The sequence below is a fragment of the Aplysia californica genome, unplaced genomic scaffold (assembly GCF_000002075.1).
Source record: "Aplysia californica isolate F4 #8 unplaced genomic scaffold, AplCal3.0 scaffold00556, whole genome shotgun sequence".
Classification (NCBI taxonomy): domain Eukaryota; kingdom Metazoa; phylum Mollusca; class Gastropoda; order Aplysiida; family Aplysiidae; genus Aplysia; species Aplysia californica.
The window spans coordinates 23,463-36,059 of record NW_004797826.1 but is presented as its reverse complement, the minus strand read 5'-3'; the positions used below and the strand labels follow the sequence as shown (position 1 = coordinate 36,059).

Sequence of the window (12,597 nt, the reverse complement as noted above, 5' to 3'; positions counted from 1 at the left end):
GCGGGAACAAAAATCTATTACATGTCGCTGGTACCAGGTTGAGCTAGCGAGACTGCAGTCGGACCATCATTGGAGTTTAAGATGGTATAAGAACTTTGTAAATGAAGAGCTCAGCCCATGTTGCCGAAGATGCGGCCACGAAAAAGAGGATTATTATCAAACATATGTTTGAATGTCCAGGAACAATGGCAATTCGAAAGGAGTTATTTGGACGAGTGGAGGTGCCGCTAAGCATATTGACAAGGGAGCCGAAAAGGAGCCTCGCCCTTGCTCGAAGATTTCTTCGTGGAGTCCACCAGGCCCATTAAGGAAACAAAAAAAATCATCAACATCACCATTACAATAGAACAGGTAAGGGTAAATAGAAATTATTTGGTTTTTCTTTTATATCGTGTGTCTACAAGAGTGAAACCACATGCATGCCAATAACTCAGCATCTTTGCACCAATTAATTTCGTCTTATTTTCGATTAAACTTAAGAGTAAATAAAACCAATGGAGACAACATAATCTTCTTTAACTTATATAGAAATTCGGTCAGTGTGCTCGAAAAAAATAGCAAGACGTTTTTTGCTATTGGTGCAGTCTTAAATCCTATTCATTCCTATTGCCTCTGGTTTAAAAAAGAAAACCCATCTATCTTGAATATATGTTGAGATACGTATCTACGATTGAAGGAAAAATGTCTCGTCCGATGTGAAAGGCAAAATTAACGAGAAAATGGGCGCCAAAGTTTTGGGGCATTAAAAGCTTGAGTGTTGATGGAAACTGAAAATGTTATTTTTGTGTCAAATGTTTTCAGTTGAATCTTACAAGATTATTTCTTTGCCCAAATGTGTCTTTCAACTACCAACTACGAGAACTTTGAAGCTGTATGAACATGCGCAATATTCTTCGGTTGAATTATTTTGACGAGAGCCTAATATCACCAAGATGCAAAACATGATTTTGTTGCACACTATTATTACTGATGCCCAAATGTGTCTTTCAACTACCAACTACGAGAACTTTGAAGCTGTATGAACATGCGCAATAGTCTGAAAGTGTTTTATTTTTAATACAATGATTTTGTACTCAGCGTAAGTTAAATGGAACTGAAACATCCTCCTTCATCCGGTTATGTAATAGATAAAACAACTTCCACACTAAAAGAACAGTTTTTCAATAGCAATTTTAAAACAAGGATGACCATTACAATAATTATTATATAGGGTTGTTAGATATTGTGTCTCCTGATGTTGTATGTAAAAAGGAATGCAAAAATCACCGAGTCAGCTCATTTTGGCACTTCTGCCCATCTGAACAAATTTACGATATAATCTCACAACACAGGTAAACGTTCATTTAAAAAAACAACGAGATTCATCAAAGAAAGACCTTCTTGCTACCAATGACAACGCATTTGGAGGAATGTCACTTCCTATTATATGTGCTGTTGTCTGTTGTGGTAAAGGTCATCTGTTTGATGGGTGAGTTCACATCAATCGCACTGTTTTCTCACTGAAATGGGGTTTGGCTGAAAACACTCACATTATTAAATAAATCATCTTGCTCTTCCTTTAAACAAATTGAATACCTCAAATAGATAGAAATGGGAACAGGATATCAACATCGACAAGAAGAGTCGTTCTAACACTTAGAGGGAATTTTCCTGATTAATCTTTTGAGGGGAAAAAACGATTGCCATGTACAGCTCAAGAACGTAAATGTGAAACATGCTGATATTATGAGTTACTTCTTGGATTTGAGCAATATGGAAATAGATACATCAAGCTTATAAGTTTTTGAAAATACCTAAGTATGAAATAATCTCACGCCTATTACACATACAGAATATGGCATCTTTTGAAAATCTACAAATTTGGCCCTAGTGTTGATTTTTATTGCCAATATCTCCATTTGTGGATTGCGAAAAGTAGCTCATTTTGTCAGCTCACCTCACAACCCCGGGGCGGTGCTACTGACTGAAGTGTCTTTAGGCCATTCCCCAAAGGGGGGACATTTCTCGTTCTAATGCACAGTAAAATTGTAAAGGGGCTGATCCAACAATTTCATGCCCATATCTGTGCCTGAACTACAACAGGGAACTGCTGCTTTTTCTTTCCTAATCCTTACTGTCGTCGTTTTCCTCTACTTCTTTTTTATGTTTGCCACACTCTTCTGACCCGCTATTTCCGGGGTGCCTTGATAGTCGAAGCAGAATTTTTGTGCCGTTGACGCTAGAGAGGTGAGCAGAGTAAGTCTGATTCCCTGTAAGGACTTCTCTGTTGATATCTACCCCTTGGAGCTCATATGACCTTATGCAGTTGCGAGCGCCGTAAAACGTCTACTAAAACTAAAACCAAAAAACCACACATCAGCATAGGAAGGGGACATTTCTTACTTCAAAAGTTGGGCCTGAGATGACGTTTGTGGGGGATCCAGCACAGCAGATGGGTGGTCAGGACACGAGTCCACGGTCGGTACATTCATGGCAACGTCACAGACAAGCGGGCTTGGAATATGCTGGGATGAAACAGTTGGAGTGTCGTTGTCCACTCCGCCGGACACAGCAGGTCAATGTCTCGGCAACATGAGTCTCTAAAGAAACATACAGGGTCACATGGGCAAGACACGTTATTGTGGACGGTCAAACAGTAATCTATGCAGGACTCGGAGGACGTGTTGGAGGAAACGTTTGACGAGGAAGTGTTGGAGGAAGTGATTGAGGAAGTTTTTTAGGAAATATTTGAGGAAAGATTTGAGGAAGTGTGGGAGGAATAAGTGTTTGAGGAAGTGTTTGAGGAAAAAATGTTAAAGGAAATGTTTGAGGAATTGCTTGAAGAAGTCTTGGCTGCTACGTCAGTCCTATTGCAGTTTGTCAAGCTTTGCCAATCCAACCCTTCGGTGGTCAGTGTCTGGTTGTCTTTTATCAGAATGTCTTCCTCTGTTGTGGACGAGTTATCAGAAATAGCTTGTCGTCGTTGTCTTTCTGGAAAATGGATTGCGTTCTTTTCTGCTGACTCAGTTTGATCTGACTGTCAAAGCGTGAGCACCTATCTTGTGATTTCTATTCAGGTTCAAAGTGTCATAGTAGTCTGTACCAAATTGTGGCTGGATTGTATTTCTTTAAAAACAGAACAGAATCACTGCCATTGCTCTGTGTGCCCCTACGACCAGTGTCATGCAAGATCATCTGTCTCGTATTGTCCCCATGTGGAGCATCAAGCTTATAATTAGGCTTTTGCACGAAGTAAAGAACGTCCGCTGTGCTTGTCGATACATTCAAGATACAAAATAAAAGAACGAAACGCATCTTCCAAAGATTATTCAAGGAGAGTCCAAGTTTGGTAGGAACAAGATTGGAATATGTGATACCAATGGCCACTATCACAAAGTACTTCCTTCACATTCTTCACATGTCTCAGTTAACCACCTCAGAGAAGGGTTGACGAAACTTCACTTGTCCCCTCGATCCAGCACAGGAGGATATCACAATCAAATGGCTTTTCTGAATCCACGTTGGCTTATAAGAAAAGTAGCATCAGTTTTGTTTACCGTCCAACAAGCTTAATGATCTTAGATATCAAATAGGCAACGTGTTCTTGAGCATAGAATGTTTCTGGCTTTACTATAACTTCTGTCAGATTAGCGCTTGTTACATAAACATATAATCAAACTAACTCTTTCATGTTGGATGAAGACAGTTGCGTATCGGGATTTGAAGTCCATCTTATATTCTAAACTATGGAAAGTTCTTAGAATTTTTAATTATTTACACCGCTCTTTAAAGTAAAGGAATTGCCAAGCCTGCCTACAGTACCCATGCTACAATGATATTTGATCGGCCTTTGAAATAATTCCAAATTTGTTTCGACATTATGTGGGGAGTGAAATTATTAATTCTTCAAAAATACCCCGTGTAAGGAATAGAGACTTTGTCTGCTGCTAAAGGTTAGTCACGACAGATGTAACTGTTAAATGACAACAAGTTCTGTTTTTCTTCTTTGGGGTGAGCTCGACATCACCGTCCACTGATCAGACTTCAAAAATCAGAACCTACAGTGGCACGCGTGCTCATTAGGTTATCACAGAAATATTTGCAATATATAACAGGGATGAAGAGGCAAAGGTGGAGCAGGGTGGTGCGAGTGAGGAGGAGAAGGAGGGGGAGCAGGGTAGTGAGAGTGAGGAGGAGAAGGAGGGGGGAGCAGGATAGTGAGAGCGAGGAGGAGAAGACAGAGTGGTGGTGGTTGGGGGGGTGCAAGGGAGAGGGAGGAGAATGAGAAAGACCATGACAACGAGAAAGAGATGTAGAAGCAAACCACAATGCCACAGCAAAGCCCACAATTCATCTTGACCTTTAATTTTTCCAAATCCTCTTTTTTGCAGGAGAAATTTTTCTTCTGCTCTGTCTGTGTTTGCCATCGTCAGACATTGACGGAGGAAATATTTTTATTGTTATTGTTACTGCTATTTGTATTCTTTTATGTGTGTATTCGTGCATGTGTGTGTGTGTGTGTGTGTGTGTGTGTGTGTGTGTGTGTGTGTGTGTGTATGTGTGTGTGTGTGTGGGTGGGTGTGCATGTGTTTGTTTGTGCTTTCTTAACGAACAACCAGCTGCATATTTAACGGGTGAATCAATGTAACCTAAACTTTGCTCAGCAGTTTGTATCAATTTATCTTAACGTAGATCTATTCATATGTTGCCACAACAATTGAGGCTAGATTTAAAAATACATCTTCATGAATTTATCTGTCCCTGTCGTTTTATGCAAGAAAAATTCTGAATTAAGCAAACTGAGGCCAAAAAATGTGAAATTGTGCGATTCTGTTAATTTTAACAAAGAATGATAAAGGAAAATAATCAGAAATTATGCAAAAATGATCAAATTTGGCTAAATTATGCGAGGTGCTAAAACCACGAGGAAAGATTTATATAAAATACTAAAATGTTGACGTCATTTTACCGGGGAACAGCGACCGGGGAACAGCGACCGGGGAACAGCGACCGGGGAACAGCGACTAGTATTTTACTATATTTCTTTGTTACTGTTGAACTCGGTGTAATCGCCTATAGTATCGAACTCGGTGTAATCGCCTATAGTATCGAATACAGTTAGACCAAACTAGTTAACTAGAGCTCAGTTAAATCTCCCGCCTATCCGATCATTCATAAAAAAGAACAAGAAAGAGAGAAGTTGATCACAGCGTAAAGCAATTAGGAGAAGTTGATCACAGAGTTTTAAATCAAAATTTCTTTTATAATGCTGTCAGCTCAGTAGCAAGTTGGAAAATATTCTCCAGAATGTTCTTAGAGTTTGAACTTCTGTTTTTATCTCTTTGCATTGTCCTCTTCAGGTGGATGTCATTATATTTTCAGTTTAGATGCCGCGATCGCAATTTTCCGTTTTATCTTTGTTTTCCGATTTGATATTGCATCTCCATGATTGGTTTATCATACTCCTATACGATCATACTCTTACTCACATGATCACACACACACACACATGAACACACATACGAACACACACACACAAACACACACGTTATAGCCCCTCCTGACACACACACACACACAGACACACACACACACACACACACACACACACACACACACACACACACTCACACACTCACACAACACACACACACACACATACATATACAAACATACATACAATCACACACAAACACATACACACAAATACACACTCACACACACACACACACACACACACACACACAACAATCACATAGATTTATAATTGGTGTTATTTTATCAAACATACATGTACGTGTGTGTGTGAATAAAGTACTAATACAATGAAAATAAATCACCAAACAGATAAACAAACAAACACGAACACGGATTGATGATGGGAGTCGTTTTATAAAGCATACATGTACGTGTGTGTATCAATAGTGTAGAAATGGAGAGCCAAAAAAAGAAAACAGAAACAGAAACAAACAGCAACCAAACAAATAGCAACACACCGGCACACAAATTTCTACTTGGGATCATTTCATAGAACATAGAAATACAATATCATGTACATGTGTGTATTGAGATTCGGTTTTTAAAAAAATCCCTGGAACACCATTAAAAACAGAACAATCAGGACCAAACATGCGGGACTCTCGAGGTCTAGAGGTACGCGTTCGCTTCACATTCAATAGGTTCCAGGTTCGAAACCAGACAGCAATGGAAGCATTACATTTTTTTCTCTAAAATGTTCTCTTTTTAACTCGCATCCCTTTCTCTAGACATGTTCTGTCGTCTGCTTTCATCTCCACTTTCTCGCTGTAACCCGGCCTACCCTCGGCCAGTGGGCTCCTCTCTCCTTTGCTCCTGACTATTTCTACAAGTACTGTTTCTCCTTGCTCCTTCTTACTACTGTCTTTCAGCCACACATTCTGATCTTAGGGTAGTAGTAGGAGTGACCGAACATTTGGCTTTCTCGAAAGGGCAAAAATCTCGGAGGTCCCATGTGCAAGCTGCGCATTTTAAGTTTAAGCTGTCTTGGTGGTTCTAAAATCGATATAAGAGTAGGCTTCGGCCGCCACCAAGGCAAAATTCAAAATTGATTCATACCAAACCTGACAATACTCTAGTCAGTATAAAAACATAAAGAGTACCGTTGAAATCTGGACGTGTCTGCCTAAAAGCAAGGGGCCCTACGAAGTATGAAAAGCGGTCACCTACGTAAAAATCAATTGTACTGCAGGCTGAAGAACCAGCAGTCAACATCCCCTTAGGTCTAGAGAAGAAGAAGAAGAAGAAGAAGAAGAAGAAGAAGAAGAAGAAGAAGAAGAAGAAGAAGAAAAAGAAGAAGAAGAAGAAGAAGAAGAAGAAGAAGAAGAAGAAGAAGAAGAAGAAGAAGAAGAAGAAGAAGAAGGAGAAGGAGAAGGAGAAGGAGAAGGAGAAGGAGAAGGAGAAGGAGAAGGAGAAGGAGAATCCTGAGCATGATGAGGTTCCTGGTGCCAAGCGTGAGCTTGACATTGTATATACTTTTAAACGGGTAACAGTGACCCCGAATTTAGACCAAACAATGCGGTACAGTCCGTGTCGGCTTTAAGAACGACGGCTTAAAGCACGTTTCGGACCCAAGCACGCTAAACGGCTCTTACCGAATGTTTGCTATATAAACGCCTTTAAGCACGGTAACTTCGGCTTCAAGCGCGCTTCATTTACAAGACAGTCAATATTTTCATGATGACCCATCGAAGTTCGAACACAGTCAAAACTGCAGCAGTGCAGAGTGTCAAGAGAAACACAAAGAACGGAATTGATGGACACACACACGGGCGGAGAGGAAGGCAGATGCACATAGCCGCGCGCGTGGACATAGGATCTAGCCTACTAGGCCTAGGGCAAAGCTACACACGACCCAAAAAAATACAAAGAGAGTCGGGGAGACGAGAAAGGGAGGCTGGCTGCGATTTCACCTTTGACCCTCGCTATCCATTATTCCTCATTGTGTATCACGCGCGAGGTGGGATGAAGGCGGTGGTATGAGTGGCACTGCGGGCAGTAGTACTCACAGGCAGTGTGTACGCCTAGTGTGCTGTATCGTGACCTGCTGTCTAAATTAAGTTTTCATTTCCCATTCGATCACCAAACAAAAACAAACAAGCAAACAAAAACTCCCATGGCGGGTGTCTAAATAACAGTGCACATTTTTGCGGGACGCTATAGGCTACTTATAAACAAAGGTAAATAGCACGGGAAATTTTCTACATGGAAATCTCTGGAATATGTTTACTTCGCACTCAAGCACGCTTCGGCTTTAAGCAAGTTTAAGCTTTCTCCCGACGACCGTGCTTAAAGCCGGCATGGATGTAATTGTTTACTTTCTTGCGTTTAATTCCGGGGGAGGACATCCGTATCGAGCCACCACTCTGAACTCTGTGAGAATAGTGTACTCACTCAATGGCCATCCAAATCATAACAGAAGGCCTTTGAAGCCAATATAGTAATGTTACTACCTACAAATGAGGAAATTGCCGTGGTTTACGTATTCTTAACTCCAGCGCAAAGTTTTGAATGTCCAGTCGGGGAAGCTTAGATTTCTTTCTAGATCTAGATCTAGAGCGCGGCTGGAATTAAACGCGAGAAAGTAAACAATTGCTAACAATATTTCCTCCTCTGTAGAATCAACAACAGATGGTAGTATTTATCGTTTTCTCAATGGGCATAGATGAAAAGCATCTTTCGTTGGTGACAGAACATGATGAGTAAATGGAGTACGTCTTTTTATAAGGGGGGGGGATTCAAAATGTTTTTGCATGGAGTACGTGCCATGGGGAAAGGCTGAGCGTTATGTAGCATTTTGAGTAAATAAGAGCTCAACTGAATAAGAAGAGTTGGATTGCTTACACCCAGTCACCAGATGTAAGGTGAGTACATGTTTTACTGTACAGTGGCGTCCAAAAGAAACTTGAAAATGTAATCACCCAATCATCGTGTTAAAGCCTTGCACTACTCATTCATGCAGTATGCCAATTTAATGCTAAATAAATCCTGCATTATCTGACACAATAATATTTCACCTATGTTCAGAGATGCTCGAGATATGGGCTTTTAAAATAATTGACCTTAAAATCTCTTGGCGAAGTCAATGAAACGTAAAAGTGTGTTCGCGCGTGTATTGAGGTTCATCAAGGTTGGTGGAATGGATATGTATTGAATATCAAATGAAAAGAAAGTATCATTGCCTCTGCAAAGAACAGCATCTTCTTAAGTACATTTTCAAACAAGTTAGAAAACAGATTACTTACAAATACCATGCTGAACTTAGACTCAACATTGCATGTGCTCATTAGTATGATTTTGGTTTTGTTTAGAAGATATTGGTCTTCTTGTAGAGCACAAACCTTTTAGCACATAGTTGTATAAGTTAGACTTTGGACTAATCATCTGTCAGTGAGGAGCAGAGGCCATGAAACTGCCATTTTTAGGTGGTTGGAATGTCATGTCTTACCACTCATGTTGTCATTCAAGTAGACATCTCCATTCATGGCAAATCACTTTCTCATTGGGCCAATTGGGCCAATTCTTGGAAAACTATACCACATCAACTTTGGAGTAGTCACCAGTAAATAGCCCGATATGAATCCTACAGGTGTGTGACATCCCATGAAACAGCTGCAGAAGAAAATTGACGTTGATCCCAATTAAGACCCTTCGTTTGCAACCGTCTGTGACATCTGGGATGAAATGACTGATAATTGTTCAAAATTTAGCAGAGTCGATGATCTATGGGTTCGTGCACTACATAAAACCAGTGGCTCCTACGCAAAATAACAATTAGCACATTTAATGTTAAGTCCAAGTTTTGTGGTATTTGTTATTGCTCTGTTTTCTGTTTTGCTTGAAATTGAAACTATCGACATTAAATATTATCTATTGCAGAGAAACAAAATCTCCATTCATTGGATATGCAATGTATGTCTATTCTATCAATATTGATGGTCCTCAATACACGTGCGAAGACAACGTTTCTGTGATTTCGAACAATTTTGCCAAGTCTGATTTTTAAGGTCAATTTTGAGTGACCATATTGTTATCTCAAGCATCTCTTAATATAGATGAAATATTATTGTGTCAGATGATGCAGAATTTAATTAGCTTTAAATTGGTATGATGTGTATGAGTGGGTAGTGTAAGGCTTTAACCCGATGGATGGGTGATTACATTATCAAGTTTCTTTTGGAACCCACTGTATAATACACGTGGTGTTGTTATCTCAAGCATCTCTTAATATAGATGAAATATTATTGTGTCAGATGATGCAGAATTTAATTAGCTTTAAATTGGTATGATGTGTATGAGTGGGTAGTGTAAGGCTTTAAGTAGATCTGTCAGATTTATCAAACCCCATATTCTGTTTACACATTCCAATTTATAGTGTCCAATTCCCTTTCAATTGGGGGGGGGGGGGGTTCTTTCTTTTTGCGCCAGATGACTCTTCGCAATAATTTGCCTGTTTTCTGTGTGTTGTTATTTTACAAACGTAAAAAAAAGAGGAACACGGAGTTATTAGTTGCTAAATTCTAATGACACAAACTCTCCCTACGCCCTCTCTTAATAATTTGTTATTGTTGTCTCTGGACTTAATCGTGCACAGACATCTGAGGGATCTGTAGGCCTCTACATCTCAATAAAGAGAATAGTGTCTTTCGACCAAGTCGCAATACAGTGCACTGTACAGTGACTGTGCAGTAGTAGATAGTAGATATCTAGTGTGCAGTGTGTAGTTCTATAAGCTTTGACGTCAGATGCACTTACAACGCACTGGGTGACCATGATACAGAACTTTAGATTGAAAATAGACTATTGAAAAACAAAGTTTGCTCTAGTTTTAATATATGGCATCAAATCAGGTTCCACGTGAGCCACTTTGCTTATTTTGATACGACGATTTCGAAAATGAAATCAGTTTTAGCTGCAATAATTATTTTGAAAATTCTGCGCGCAAAGTTTAATCTCGCGCGGCGGCTAACTTCAAAGGAATTTTGCGTCACAGCCTCCCATGTGTCACTTCACACTAAGGTGGGGAGGGGGGGGGGTTCTATTATACTGTTGTCTTTCCTCTTTGTGACAGAAAAATATTACTAGATGCAATCTTGGTAGAATCTAGATCTAGACTATATAAAATACTTCTTTTTGTGATCTTCTAAATCCAGCAAGAAAAACGGTCACCCCGACATATATTGTTAATTTGGACACGCTGGTTCCGAATTTGATATTATTTAAATGTTTTAAATGTTTATGGGAAAATCTTTTTGGCGGGCTTCAGGTGTATCGATACCATCATCAATACCATCACAACAAGGTATTCGCTTAGGGCAGTCGCTGTTCCCCGGACACATTTTTTCCTGTTTTGAAAAATAGAGTCGCTGTTCCCCGGTACTCCGAATGGGGCCAACTGGTCACCCCACAGCGCATATCGAAGTAGTACCACTGCGTGTGTTGTGTGAATTCATGACTACACAGAGCATGGCGCCCCATCACTGACCTTTTTTGGGGGGGTAAATGTTTTACGGCGCTCGCAACTGCATAAGGTCAAATATGTGCGCGCGGGACGCAGCTACTATTTTGAGTTGGTAGGAAGTTTTGAATTTTGCCCGGTCGGCGGCCGAAACCTACTCTTATCGATTTTAGACCACCAAGGGATCTTCCTTAAACGTGCGCAAATTGCCCACGGGACCTCCGAGATTTTTTGCCCTTGTCCGAGAAGGCTAGGTGTAGATCTTTCCTACCCGAAGATCAGAGGTGTGGCTGAAAGACAGCAGTAAGGAGTCAAGGGGTAGCAGGAGAAAGAATGCAGAAAGATCAGGAGCCCAGAGGAAGGGGCAATGGAGGTGAGGGGGTGGCGGCAGAAAGAGGAGACAAAAGCAGACGACAGCACATTGCTAGAGAGCAGGAAAGGAGGTGAAAGGAGACAATTTTAGAGAAGAAAATGTTTCAGTCGCTTTCCGGATTCGAAGCCGAGACCCTTGAATGAGCAGCTGCACAACAAAGAAAGTTTTGGATTGGAGGTAAGAGATCAAGTGGAAGACCTCGTGGAACTTGGAGAAGAATCACAGAAATCGATGCACAGAAAAGTGGGAAGACATGTAATAACGTCAAGAGGCTAGCCCAGGATAGAGAAAGGTGGAAAGTGTTTGTCCTTGGCCTATACCCTGGTGCAGGGTAACAAAGGCAATGATGATGATGATGACCTTTGAATGATAGGCTAACACCTTAACCTCTAGGCCACGAGAACCCCGTCACTGACCTCGATTCTCCGTCAAAGCACAAAGGACGAAGAAGGATTGCTGCACCCTCTTGGTAATTGCAGTCAGCGGCAGGAGCAGAGAGACGTAGAATCAGCCGTAAACCGGGGTTACTTAGGTCACTTTGGGAGAAAGCTTAAACAATATCTAGATGTGTTATCTTGTGTGTGTGTGTGTGTGTGTGTGTGTGTGTGTGTGTGTGTGTGTGTGTGTGTGTGTGTGTGTGTTAAATTTAAAAAAATTATATACATTTTAAGGGGAAGGATGGTTTGCATTAATTCTGTGGGTATTTTTGCACTAGGTGCCAAATATTATGAAATATGGGTCATTTCAGGGGGTGGCCTAAGTTACCCCGGCATGGGGTCACTAGGCCGGTGTACCAAACTTGTACAAAAACTAAAGTAAACCCCAACACTGGGGTTACTTAGGCCACTGAATATGTAAACATCTGCTGTCTTTCTTATTTGGCAACTATTACTAGACTTTATTTTTCAAAATGGCAGCATTTACTGATTATATAAGCACACGAAAATGTAAAATTTAAGAAAATTATATTTTCAACATCAATTGCGGGTGTGAACATCGTACGCTTGCATCAGAGTCTCAACAGGGATGACCGTGTACACTCAGCCCCCAGGTTTTCGCTTGTACGTTCTGGGCATTTTGTAACAATGCAGATGTTCGAAGATTTATATGTTAGTTTGTTACTGGTACAAGGGTAATAAATCTGTTCTTAAATCTGTGCTATATACGTTAACTTTCAACCGTGAGTTTCACTTAAAAGTTAAAAGGTACACAGTATCGTCCCATGGAAAACAATATATCAGACACCATTTTT

At 40.5% G+C, this 12,597-nt stretch overlaps 1 protein-coding gene across 1 annotated transcript in view; it reads right to left on the bottom strand.

Annotated features, from left to right (window-relative positions):
* The window catches only part of LOC118478422, a 14,709-nt gene extending 10,262 nt beyond the window's left edge, over nucleotides 1-4,447 (bottom strand). The window contains exon 1 of the mRNA XM_035972006.1: nucleotides 2,383-4,447. Within this exon, the coding sequence (XP_035827899.1) occupies nucleotides 2,383-2,471 (89 nt within the window). The 5' untranslated portion in view covers nucleotides 2,472-4,447. The remainder of the gene's footprint in view (nucleotides 1-2,382) is intronic.
* Between the last annotated feature and the right edge of the window lie 8,150 nt (nucleotides 4,448-12,597).